The sequence below is a fragment of the Lontra canadensis genome, unplaced genomic scaffold, assembly GCF_010015895.1.
Source record: "Lontra canadensis isolate GAN:19392208 unplaced genomic scaffold, GSC_riverotter_1.0 scaffold14, whole genome shotgun sequence".
Taxonomy (NCBI): Eukaryota; Metazoa; Chordata; class Mammalia; order Carnivora; family Mustelidae; genus Lontra; species Lontra canadensis.
Window position 1 is genome coordinate 7415402 of NW_022631008.1, and position 13961 is coordinate 7429362.

Genomic DNA, 13961 nt, shown 5'->3' on the forward strand with positions numbered 1-13961 from the left:
ATTCCTTTTTACTTTATTTTATTTATTTTAGAGAGAAAGAATGAGAGAAAGAGAGAGCATGAGAGGGAGGAGGGTCAGAGGGAGAAGCAGACTCCCTGCTGAACAGGGAGCCCAACGCGGGACTTGATCCCAGGACCTGGAGATCATGACCTGACTGAAGGTAGACGCTTAACCAACTGAGCCACCCACGCACCCGTGAGATCTAATTTTTGACAGAAGAAACAAAACAGCTGAATCAGAAGTCAGTGTTACCGTAAATTTTGTTCTGTGCAGGATGTGTAAGGACTCTAGTAAATGAAGAGATTTGGGGTTGAATGTTTGTTGCTCATTTATATATACATCCTTATTTTACTCTCAATGTTCTTATCATGCTTTCATTTTTCTTTTTTTTAGAGAAACAGGCATATTTCCTGTTTAAACTCTGTAAGAGGGAAGTAACATGTTTCCTCTCTCAAGGTCCTGTTCTTTGAGACATCTTCCTATGAAGTCTTTCTTAACTTTTATTCTCTGTAAGCTCTGCCCAGGTGGTGTAATTTGTTGGGAGGGCTAAAGCCGTGCTGATCAATAAAGTAGCCACTAGCTCCGTGTGGCTGTTGAAGTCAATTTAAATTAAATTAAATTAAATTGAAATTTAATTAATAAAATAAAGTCAATAATAAAATAAGATAATATTAATGTTATTTAATTACACTAGCCATACTTATATGCTTAATAGCCACATGAGGCTGGTGGCTACTATGTTGGATAGTACAGATCTGTAACATTTCCACAGTCTTCAAAAGTTTTATTTACACAGTGCTGGTCTAAAAGTTGGTCTGCCCACCTCCCTTCCCACCAAGAAGCAGATTCCCCTATAAGCTGGGCTTCCCACCTTATAGCCCTACTCTCAGAACCACCTGGAGCTCCAGACCTCCCAACCACTCTCCCTCTTCCTGTGATGGCTTTGGCCCCACCACTTCTCTTCTTATCCATCAACCTTGGGATGTCAGCATCCATAGGGACAGCCATCCTACACTCTGGTTGCACAATTCCTCAATTCTTAGACTCAAATCCACTTGGTAACCACATATCTATGGAGAACTGACTCTGTCCAGATGCGGTACTAGTCATGGGGAGGACATATACTCACTGCCCTCACTGGGCTGATAACCCGGTGGGGGAGACAGACAATAAGCAAGTGGACAGATAAGTAATGTAACTTCAGAAAGTGCTAAGTGCCATAAAAATGTAATCAAGCAGGATAAGAAATAAGAGGGAGATGGATTGGGGTGGAAGTGATCAGGGAAACCACCTGAGACCCAGATGGGATGAGGGACAGAGCAAGTCATGAGAAGATGTGAAGAAAGTGTACTCTGAGAGAACAGCAAGTGCAAATGTCCTGAAGTGAGTCTGGCTTGTGTGAGGAGAGCAAGGAGAAACAAAGCAATAAGAAAGAAGGTGGGAGATAAGGCCAGGGACAAGATCATGAGACCCTCATGAGTATAATAGTGACAGGGAAACCCATGAAATTCTGAACAGGAGAGTCACAAGGACTCATTTAGGACCTGAGACAATCTCCTGGCCACTGTGTAGAGAAGACTGAAGAGGGCACAGCAGACACAGGAGACCATTAGGAAACTTGCTGAGAACATGGTGCCTGGATCAGGGCTGTAGGGAAGGGAGGTGCAGAGAAGTGATCAGATCTAAGGAAGACAGAAAGGTCTAGCTGATGGATTATATATAGGGTGTGGCGGAAAGACAGGGGCAAGGATGACTCTGGTTTATGACTTGAGCACCTGGTGAATGGTGGGGGCATTCCCTGAGATGGCAAATGGCACGTTTGTGGTGAAGAGGGTGCATTTCATTCTTAGCCATCTTGATTTTGAGGTACCTGTAAGATATCCAGGGAGAAGGTCAAAACAGGGTGGGGGCACGGGCAGTAGGAGTATTTTCACTTCGGTCAGCCTTGCAGGTTCTTAGTTTCACTGGGGGCTTGGCAGAGGTGCCTGGTTCTCCTCCCAGAGCCCTTGACCTCTGCCCTCAAACATCCTCACTCCAGCTTCATCAGCATCTCCCTTTCCCACAGCTCCTCCTCGTCAGCCTTCAAACTGGATTCAAGTCTCTCCTCCCTTGAACCCAAACTAAGCAGAAGGTCTGACTAGACCACACATCTTCTTCACATAAAATTTATTGAAAAGTGGTAGCATTACAGGTGTGGTAGATATATTTGTCTTTAAACTTTCTCTTAAAAAAAAAAAAAAAGTCTCCCCCCTCCTCACAAATCCATAACCCTCCCAGAGACCTGTGCGCCACAGGCTGCAGCCGCCTTCTCACCCCCAAGCACTTCCTGCGTCCCTTGTGCGGGCCCCGAGGCCCTGATGAGTGCTGGCTTCTCTGCCACCTGGAGGACCTCTCCTAGAAATCTGGTCTTTCAGGACCAAGGACTGGGCTGTCCTCCCATCACCCGAGAGCTCGTTCTCAATTTCCATTGCCGCCTCCCTGCCCTCAGCTCACCCCTTCAACGCTAATATCCCCAGGGTCCTGTCCCAGCCACCTCCTCTTCTCCTTCTACACCCTCTTTGGCAGGCGAGCCTATGTCTGTGGCTTCAGTTGTCATTAGCCTGTGGATGATTCCGGCTTCTGTACCCCCTGCTCTAGATCTTTTATCCAACTGCCGACCTGATGATCCCCGGTGGATATCCTATAGCATTTAAACTCAACGCACCTCTAGTTTGAGGTGGTCTAGGCTGTAGGTTGAGAGGGGATTCAATAAAAAGGGGAAGGGGAGGAAGAGGTTGCGGGGTACGCGCAGGGACCGGGCCAGGCAGAGCCTTGAAGACCATGTTGAGACTTCTGTCTTTATCCAAAGGCAATGGGAAAACACTGAAGGCGTTAAGCAAGTTGGAGGAAGAAGTTGGAGTTGCTTTTAGACAAGCCCATTGGAGGGAAGTCTAATGTAACGTCTTCCTCCCAGTGAGCTGGAATATGGAACCCAAGTCTGGGTCCCTTGAAGCGTGGTGGTCACTGTCAGGGTACCTCCACCAAGCTTCCACTGTCATGGTCTCCACCCCAAGCCTGGCTCCAGAAGTCAGGAGGGACCAGGCCCGGTTCCCTGAACAGCAATTGCATGACAGGCCATATTGGACACCCAGCAATGGCACCGTTGAAAGGCAGAGGAAGAGCTCAGCCTAAGGGCTTAGCACATCACAGACATTAAATTGTGAGCTCAGCCAGCGCCCTACCCCTCTGCCTCATGGGGAGCAAATCCCGGCTGGCCAGCAGTGTCCCTCTCCATTTAGAGGGGAGGATTTGGTTGCGGAAGTCGCAGAATTCCAGCCCCACTGCAGGAGAGAGGAGATTGAAATGCCTGTGCCATTCCTGAGGGCCCAGAACTGGGTTTTGTTGTTGTTTTTAAAGGAACCAGTTACTTGATAACTCAGGCCACTAATATCTCCAGCCTTGGGTTTTTTGTGTGAGCCAGATGCCCTCAGTTCGTCCTTCCAGTGCCCGGATGCCTTGGCCCAAAGACCCTAGACTCCAGGGGCCATACTCTGAGTCCCAGCCCAATGCAGGGGAGCCAGAACCTCAACAGCCTTGGGTGGAGAGGGAGGAAAAATTTGCTCATGACTCCTTCGAGAGGCAGGGCTGGTGCCACCATGCTGAGGTTCATTTGGTAGGCATAATAGCAGGCATGACGACCATGCCTGTACGTATCACCCTCCCTCCGTGCAGGCCCTGAGCTGTGGTTAACCCCTCATCCCAGGGGAAAAGGTCTCACTAGCACTCTTTTCAGTTGGAGAAACGAGGTTCAGAAAGATTAGGAAACACGGCCATGGCCAGGGAGCCACAGAACCAGGGTCCAAACCTGGTTTCTCTGACTTCCTGGCCCCACCTCCTTCCCCAGGCCCCTGGGGAGGGTGAGGATCACTAGGCATCGGGAAAGCAAAGCTGCTCCCGGGCCTGGCACCACGTAAACCACGAGGCAGACCACGAGAAGGCTGGCCACGGGGGCTGCAAATGGGAGAGGAAATCTGGAAGGGGCCCCCAGGCTCTGGGACCAGGAGGAACCAGAGAGTATTATCTGGTGAGAGCCCAGACCCCCAGAGCCCAGAGCTAGGTTCATTTTCAGATCTTCAGGGAGAAGGGCCTCTCTTGCCGGGTGGGGAGCAATCACGGTGTCAGGAAACCAACTCACGTAGCGGGCAGGGAGGGACTGGAATAAAGCTGGAGAAAGAAAGGCGGGGAGAAGAGAAGAGAACAAATTGAATAGTCGGGAGAAAACAGGTTCAGGTGGCAGCAGTTCCATAAAGGGGGACACGAGGGGTGGGAAAACCAGAAGCAGGTCTGGAAAAAGCACCTTCTGAGCAGGATAATTGTTTTGTGAGAGTGCCTTGGGAAGATGATACGGAAAAGGGACGCCTGGGTGGCTCAGTGGGTGAAAGTCTCTGCCTTCAGCTCAGGTCATGATCTCAGGGTCCTGGGATCGAGCCCCACATTGGGCTCTCTGCTCAGCGGGGAGCCTGCTTCCTCCTCTCTCTCTGCCTGCCTCTCTGCCTGCTTGTGATCTCTGTCTGTCAAATAAATAAATAAAATATTAAAAAAAAAAGATGATACGGAAAGTACGTAGGTTAGAAAAGATCCTAACAGTGTGTGTGCGCGCGTGTGCGCTTGGGTGTGCGTGTGTGTGAGTGACTGGGTGAAATCCTGTGTACAGTGTATGGTATGTGTGTGTAAGACGGTATGATGTGGAAGGTGGGGACAGACTTCCAAGGAAAGAAGCTACCTTATAGAGATGAAGTGGTCTAAAAGTCACATCATTTTGTTCCTCTTTATTCGTACAGCTTAACTCTTGTGTGTCAATGAGGAAAGTAATATTTTAGTCTGACACTTGGCTGAAATTTTTCACAGACAGACAGAGCCTTATGACGGTCTAAGTCTGCATGTGCCCTGGTGGATTTAGAAAGGCCTAGAATCATGTTCCCTAAGGTGACATTTTCTCTATCCTCTCTCCTAGCCTCCCTTCAATAATTATTTTTTACTTCTTGAATGTGTGGGTTCATCTTTTCTTCCACTTTAACACCCCCTGGGATGGATTTCAAGAGACTCTCCTCACGCATCAGAGTCAGATTCAGTCTGTCCCCAGGCTCAAGCCAGTGCCTGGGAATGACTGTAGTCCTCTGAGGAGTGACACAGGTATGACAGCCCAGGCTGCCGAGCAGGATCCCCGAGGACCCCCAAGGGGTTCCTGTTGAACCCCAGAAATGTTCTCAGGGAATAGATAAGTCCATACAATGCTTTTCCTCCAGGCTGAGAAAATCAAGGAACCTACGTTCTAGCCCAGTGGGGTCACTAGGTAGCTGTATGAATTACTCCTGCCTTCCAACAGACTTCTCAGCATCCATAAAACTGAAACCGTGTTTCCCAATATGTGCTCTGTAAAATATGAATCCCACAAGATAGTCCCAAAAAAGCAGGGTTTTTTTTTTTGAGAAACTGTATATTTTCCTCTTCAAGATTCAGAATGTCTATTTGCATAATAAAGGTTCGAGAAGCTGTGCTGTAAAGACAGCTGTTCAAAATGATCTAACAGAGTTTCCCAAATTTCTTTGAGCCCGAGACCCCCTTTTCACCCAACACCTGTTCACCTTTCACAGTCTTAGGGCTCAGAGGAATTGCAGGATCACATGACCCCTGAGGCTCCTTCCAATTCAACATCCTCGAATTCTGGCAACATCCCCAGGAGGAGACTTGCAGTGAGTGCCTCCTTCCTGTCCTTCTGGACAAGTTTTATCTGTTGCTTTCTGCGTGACTAGGATTAGGTCCTGCAGAGCTTGGACCTCCCGGAGAGAGACTGCCGGCATATTCCTGGGAGCTTAAGATGGTCTACTGGGATGCAGAAAGTAGAGAATGTAACTCTCACTGATAGTTTTTATCTAAAAATAATGAAGCAATCGAGTTTTACTTTAATATACATATGTGTAATAGTCTATGTATATAACTTATAGGTAGATCTGTTGGAAGTACAATTTCAAAAAATTGTCACCAAGAGCGATGCCTGATTAGAAATAAAAGCCAGTGACCTAGAAAATGTGCCTCCATATATTAGTTTATATTCACAATCTCTAGTTCTCGCAATGCTTAGTAGAATGGGGAACAGATGTGTGACATCTTACACACACCCTCTACCTCTCAGCTGCTTGCTCTTTTCTTCATGCCAAACAGTTGTTGTTTCCATCAGGCCTGCGGTATCAGGCTTTGTCCATCGGTTCAAGCAAACTTACTAAGAAACTTCGATTTGTAATATGATTTTCAATGCACATTCCAGGCCGAACCAGTTATCTTGGAAATGTTTCTGTTACATCGTGCAATGGCAGTTACCTACACCTGTTGCCTACACATGTATTTTGGATAACCTAGCAAAATTCAAATATCTTTTTAAGATTGAAACAGTGAAATGATACCCGATACAGTTAGAAAGCTGTTCCCAGTCCAATAATTTAAAGAGGACAACTCTCAGTTACATTTTTTCTCAATAGTTCAAACTAAATTCCTATCTACCGGGGTCCACCTGCCCCTCCCCGCTCCTCCCCGCTCTTCCAAAATTCTTGAGTGCAATTACTCAGCAGGTCCCTCTGGTCCCTACAGGATGTCATCCTGAGGAACAAAGCAGCACAAGATGAGAAGCATGAGATGTTTTTACCCATGAAATCTTCAACCACCTGCCTGAAATCGAAATGCCTAGACAGAACACCGATGCCAGAACAAACTCCTCAGCCCGGTCTGGCTTTGCTCTCTCATAGCTTGTGACCCTAGAGAATATCTGTGCTCTGAGAGAGGCTGTTTTCAGTGAGGTGGTGGCCCCATCAACCTCTGGCTGGAAAATAGATTCCAGCGGGTCAGTGTAAGCCCCGGCCCTCCTGGGAGCTGGCGCGCTGAGCGCCCCTGCAGGTGACCTTCCTCTCCTCCCACCCAAGCCTTTACCTGGGCTTGGTCATTTCCAGCTGCCCAGTCGATCTCCTCCTCTTGGGCTTTCTGCTCTCCACAAGAGCCGTCAGGCAAAACAAGAACAAAATGAGTCTTGTGAAATCAGGCATTCTGGGAACGTCTACGATGCCACAGACTGCTCTCCAGTAACCTGCAGCGGGGCAGGACCCCGCGGGCTGCACCGTACATTCAGTCCGTCATCTTGTGGAGGTGCTTCTCGAAGGGTCTGTGAGAGCACGACTGGCCGGACTGGTTTTTCCGATTAAATATTTGATAGTGGTGCTCGTCCCACCCCACCTCCCACCGCACCCCCACCCCCACACCCCCAAGGCGTGACACAAACACCAAGGCTTGGCCCTCCCCGCCGCTTAGTGATTGGCCATTAGGCAACAAGTTTGTCCTCCTGTGAAATTCTGCTTCCGCTGAGCCCCAGAGCAGCTTTGGCTAAAACTGTTACATAAAAAAAATAAATAAATTAAAAAATTTAAACCTCTTGAACATGCCAGCTTTTTTTTTTTTTTTTTGCATTTGAACATGCCAGCTCTTTGCTGAGATCATTAATCCTTCCCTCTGGCTGCATAAAACCCGTCTGTCACATCCACTCGGGAGACAGCTTGGGTTCTGAGTGGATTTGCAGGGAAGTCCTGATGGGCAAGAGGAGTGCATGAACGTGCTCAGGAAATGCTGAGTAAACACACAAATGACCTGTTTTCAGCGGGTTGCTTTATTTCTCCATCTAAGAAAGCATATTTTGCTCATGGCCAAGGATGCTTGCTTTCCCCCCAAATACACGTTTTCTCAATGAAAAGACATCTTATCAAAGCATAAAATCCATTTTGATTTTGAAGGGATGTATAAACCAAAGGAGAATTCATGCTTATGTAAGCTCTTCTTCCTACCATGAGCATTAGATTAATTTGGGTCTTTAATCCTAAAATGTATAATATCACCATAAATTAGGCTTGATTCCTATCCTGGAACGTGGACTTGCGAACATTTGAAGTGTAAAGATACATGTGTTTATTTTAGTCTACTGAACAGAATAAAATGTTTAAAGATTACTTGTTTCTTGCCGGCTGTGTCTGAGATGGAGAGGAGTTTGGTGTGGTAAAGACATAGGGAGATGAGGCGGGAGGTCAAGAGAAGTGATAACCAGAAGTGAACAGAATTGGGGTTTTATTATGTAAGAAAGAAAGCAAAGTGGGACGACAAGATCCACTTTTTTTTTTTAAAGGAATTCCTGAGACCAGTTGGATCAGAGAAGTTATAATAACAAAGGAGGATGAGTTCCTACCCTAAAGGAAGGGCAGATAGAAGGTGAAGAGGAGAGAAGACAGAAGAATGAGAAGGTCAAGTTCTTTCTGAAGTAGAATACACTTGCTGACTGAATAGGGTGGGAGGTAAGAGGAGGCACCAGTGATGTCTACGATTCCAGTTTGGAGGTGGGACTGGTGGGTAACTGATATCCATTAGAGGTGGACAGGTTTGGTGGGGAGATGACATAGATTTTGACTTATGGAATTTGAGGTATCATGGGACTTCCAGATGCACAATAGGCAGCTAGAGTATAGATAAGCCTGAAGCTCAGGAGAAAGGTCTGGACTGGAGAATTAAGTCTGGAGCCGTCAATGTATGGTGGTAGTTTAACCATAGGAAAGGGTGAGACCTTCCAGGAAAACAGAAGTCCCAGTGTAAGCATAGAATCCTCAGGAACCTATACTTTCTTTTTTTAAAGATTTTATTTTTAAGTAATCTCTATACCCCATGTGGGGCTCAATTCTACAACCCTGAGATCAAGAGTTGCATGCTCTATTGATCGAGCCAGCCAAGTGTGCTGAAACCTATATTTCTAATGGATGGATGGGAAGCCTGAACAAAAGTATAGAACTAGCAAAGATGTTGACTATGAAAACCAAAGGAATCTCTGGGAGGGAGTAGTCGACAGTCAATGTTGTGAAGAAGTAACGGCAGGAAACAGGTTAACTAGCTCTGGCAACCAGCACACTGTTCCTAACTTCAGTTAACTGTAGTTTCAGTTGAAAGGTGTGGCAGAAAGCCAAAATACAGGAGTTAAATAAGAATTTGGGAGTGGGAATAATTCTGTATGGGGACTAACTCACTGGTTCCCCAATCTGGCCACTTCTCAGAATTATCCAGATAATTTGCTTAAAAGTCCCACTGCTCCTGAAGATTTACTAGGGAAGGAAAGATACCCATTAAAGTTCTTTTCCATAGATTTTGTTCAAAAGATGGTGCTTCTGACTAGAACCCTAGAACTATTCATGGATATTGTTGGTTTTCGAGAAATATTTGTTTTGGGGCTCCTGGATGGTTCAGTTGGCTAAGTGTCACACTCTTGGTTTCGGCTCAGGTCATGATCTCAGGGTCATGAGATGGAGCCCTGCATCAGGCTCCATACTCAGCAGGAGTCTGCTTGAAATGCCCTCCCTCTCCCCCAGCTCTCCCCTACCTTCTCTTCCTTTCTCTCTCTCTTTTTCTCTCCCTCAAATAAATACATCTTTAAAAAAAGAGAGAGAGAGAGAGAGAGAGAGAAAGAAAAAAATATTTATTTTGTTGCATTCTGGACATTTTAGGTCCTATCAATTTTTTTTTTCTTTTTTTTTCAAAGATTTTATTTATTTATTTGTCAAAGAGAGAGAAAGAGAGAGCATGCACAAGCGGGCAGAGTAGCAGTCAGAGGCAGAGAGAGAAGCAGGCTCCCTGCCAAGCAAGGAGCCCGATGCGGGACTTGATCCCAGGACCCCGGGATCACAACCTGAACAGAAGGCAGCGGCTTAACTGACTGAGCCACCCAGGCTGTCCCTATCAATTTTTTCTTTAAATCTTTCTTATTTTCGGTAGTTGAATTATTGTGATTATGGTATGGAGAAAAACTCAGTTGGAGATAAGTGTAATGTTTTAAGTAATGTCTTTTTTGAAGTATCATTCACATACCATAAATTTACCCTTTTTTTAAAACATTTTTTAAGATTTTATTTATTTGAGAGGAGAGAGAGAGAGAGAGCTTGAGTAGGGGCCCGGGGAGAGGGAAAGGGAGAAGCAGCCCACCAAGCTGGGAACCCGACATGAGGCTCAATCCCAGGACCCTGAGATCATGATGTGAGCCAAAGGCAGACACTTGACTGAGCCAATCAGGTGCCCCAAATTTACCCCTTTAAAGTGTGGTTTTTGTATAGAGTGTGCAACCATCCCCAGTATCTAATTTTAGATCATTTTCATTTCCCGCCAAAGAAGCCTATACCCATCAGCAGTCGCTGCCCCTTCCTTTCAGTTCCCTTCAGTCCCTAGCAATCACCAACCTACCTTCTGTCTCTACGGATTTGCCTAAGGCGGGTATTTCATATACACAGAATCATACCCTACGTAGCCTTCTGTGTCTGACTTCACTGGACTTGATCTCCGCACGCCCCACCCCCCAGGCATGATGTTTTCAAGATTCATTCATGTTGTCCTATGTATTAGAACTTCATTCCTCTTCATGGCCAGATACCATTCCATCATATAGACAGAGCACACCTTGTTTATCTTAGTCGATGGGATTTGAGTTTCCAGTTTGGGGCTATGAATAATAACACTGCTATGAATACTTCTGTTTAAGTTTGTGCGAATGTGTTTGCGTCTCTCTTGATAATATACGTGGGAGTGGAATGGCTGGGTCATACGGTAACTCTTCGCTTAACTTTTTGAGGACCTACCGGTTTTTCAAAGTGGTTGCCCCATTTTACATTCCCACCAACAATGGATGAGAATTCCAACTTCTCCACATCCTCACCAACACCTGTTTTATTCTAGCCATCATAGTGGATGTGAAGTAGCTTACTGGACTTTTGATGTGCGTTTTCCTAATGACTAATGATATTCGGGCATCTTTCCATGTTTATTGGTCATTTGTGCATCTTCTTTGTACAAATATCTATTCAAACCCTTTGCTGTTTTTAAGTCAGGTTAGCTTTTTCATTATTGTTATGAGTTCTCTAGATATTCTAGATACAAGCTTCTTATAAGATATTTTATCTGCAAATATTTTCTCCCACCCGGGATTGTCTTTTCACTTTTCACTTTATTAATGATGTTCTTTGAAACACGAAGGGTTTGTTTGATAAAATACTTGTGTATCTAAGAAACCACTGCCTCACTCATGGTCACAAAGATTTACTATGCTTTCTTCTAACAGTTTTATGGTTTTTGCTCTTAACATTGAGGTCTTGGGTCCATTTTGAGTTTTGCATATGGCGCAAGGCAGTGGATATATAACTAACATTTGCTTATTTCTCTCAGAACAGAGGATTGGCCCCAGTGGCTCAAGCTCAACGCTGTGGAAAGGCCCCAGGAGGCATCTGCTGTCAGATTAGGCCAGAGAGCTCAGTGGGAGTCTCACTACACACAGCCTTATTACCTGCATTAAGGATGGGAGCCTATTTTAGGAGACAGAATCAGACCTGCACACTGGAGAAGAATCTGGCGGAGGGGTGAGGAACAGGCAGGGCAAGACTGGAGACTTGTTAGAGGTTACTGCACTAATTCAGAGGAGATGAAGGCTCATTATGGTAATAGCAATGAACACAGAGAGAAGTGGTAAGACATGAGAGAATATTTAAGGAGGTAGAATGGACAGAAGACCGAATAACATAAAGAATACAACCTGTGGTCAGAACACGGTATGAATAAAGTCACTGGTTTTATTGAGCAGCTCAAACTAGGTCTGAAGGCAACTGTTCAAGAGGTGTTCCAAACAGCTTCTGAGCAATGTACAGCCTCCCACAAGGCTTAAACAGCACCCATGTTAATGCACACATTAGTCTTTAAGAGTCAGGTTCACTAAATGCATTCACTTATCATATACTTACTTGCAAATAATGCAACAGTACAGGCTTTTCAGTACTTCAGCTTAGAATTCTGCTCAAGTAAGTCCAAATGTGTGAGGTTTGCCTGTTTACAGATTGTGGTCTATAAAAATGGGAGGTCTCAAGATACCAGGTTTATTCATAGCCAAAAATAACAAGAAGATTTCTTATTCTCCTGAAATAGGAAATATTATATTGCTATAGTCAAAATGATAAACAATTTTAAAGGCTTTTTAAAAAATTCATTGAGAATTTTGATGAAATTCATTTATTTCAGTAGAATAAAACAATAAGCAGCATGAAAATGTAAAGTGCTACATAAAAGCCCCACAATACATAAAATTTGAAAGCTTTCATTGGCTGAAACAGTTACAGGTGAAAGAGACATTATGTTTTTTTCGAGCATGCTATTTTAACTACCTTGATATGTACTCATGTGCTTTGTTGGTCCAAGAAAAAGCCGTGAATTAACTTAAATCTGAGGACTGGGGGAAGGAGTCCTAAGCCTTTACTAACCAGATCACACACCTGGTTTTGTCCTTACACTCTAATTAAAGGGATAAACCGGGGCTTTAAAAATAAGTTTTCTGGTCTCTTCAGGTGGCATTCGAGTAAGAATAGCGCCAAAGATTGATTTTGCTCATCGGTTCCACGATGGGGATCCGACTGACAACTTAAGGATTTTTAGGTAGCATCTGTGAGCCGAAAGGGAAAGAACAAAGAATATGCCACTTTCAGATATGTATTATCAGGCGCTTAAAAAATGCCAACACAAACAAGAAGGTGGCCTGTCAGTTGACAGGGGAGGGAAGAGAAGTAAATCAGATAGAAAAGGACCTGCACAGTGCAAAATCATCTTGGCTTAATCAATCTTAAAGTATTGGTACACCCCATGGAAACATGTAAAAGATCACACAGATCCAGAGGCCGGCTCAGGTTTGACTGGAAGGAAGTGGAGGGAAGATTGTTCCTAGCACACGATTAATCTCAGCATAGGCTGAGAGCAGGGACACTTGCTTCTTCTCCGGTGGTAACATTATCTGGTCTTCCCAGGTGGGTCAGTGACCTCTTGCTAGGAGACCACTGAACCAGTATCTATAATATTTTGTGTTCCAAACCAAGACTTCAGAATGTGCTTTCTCATGGCAATAAAGTTATAAAATGGTCACCTATAATTTTCCTGACAGAGGAGGTCCTCATAAAGTCCTTGAGCTTTTTAAGACTTTACCAACTTTGGCTATAGATATAACAGAAACAATCTGTAAACACTTTTAAAATGCTAATTTTTTCAAGTTTAAGACAATTCTGTATTATATAATAGTATACAGTATGTTCTCACTTTAGATGTGGCCATAAAGGAAAAATGGCTATTAGATGAAAATAGAAATTGTGTCTGATAATTAACAGAACAAAAGTCCATCGCAGCAGTAAAAATTAAATTTGCTTTTAATACCATTTTACAAATTGTTTCTATCTTGTCTATAATTTCAGTTAGTTAAAACTACATTAAGGACTTTATGAACACCATCCCCCAAAGTATTCAAGATACATTATGGACTTTTTGGACTTGTCCAGAACCTGAACGCCATTTACAACACTGAGTTGTAAACAAAACAAAATAAATAACTCACAAATGCACTTTTAGAATATAACCTATTTGAAAGCAGGAGACTGCCTGTATTTAAAAATTAAATCTTATTTAACAAATACTCTCAAGAGGGCCCTCAATGCTATACTGAATGTGCTGAAGGCAATGTTTTTCTGTGATTATATGTTCTCACCAGGCATTATGATGATAAAATTATCTGCCAGAATCCGTGGAGCTAGCTAGCACTAACTTATATACTGATTTTGCACTGAAAATTATTTCTTGGGCTCTGATTAGATGGACAATTCTAAGGAAAGGTTTTTCTAATTTCTATCACTTTTACTTGGGCCCTGAGCTTTTCTATTAAAATGGTACATGAAATATTTCAACATTATACATATTCCTAGAATAATTAAATTTATAGTGATTACAAAGCTAGGCATATAATGCCTCCAAAAGAGATACAGTTCAAAGCAGAGCAAACAGTAAAATCTGTAGATCCTTCCATTTGACTTCTGGAAGGAAACCAAGTGATTTCCTGGCTT

General features: G+C 44.1%; 1 protein-coding gene across 1 annotated transcript in view; it reads right to left on the reverse strand.

Moving 5' to 3' along the window:
- Positions 1 to 7156, reverse strand: part of GABRR2 (gamma-aminobutyric acid type A receptor subunit rho2) — a 40161-nt gene extending 33005 nt beyond the window's left edge. Inside the window, exon 1 of the mRNA XM_032858103.1 lies at positions 6961 to 7156. Within this exon, the coding sequence (XP_032713994.1) occupies positions 6961 to 7073 (113 nt within the window). The 5' untranslated portion in view covers positions 7074 to 7156. The remainder of the gene's footprint in view (positions 1 to 6960) is intronic.
- Positions 7157 to 13961: the final 6805 nt, after the last annotated feature.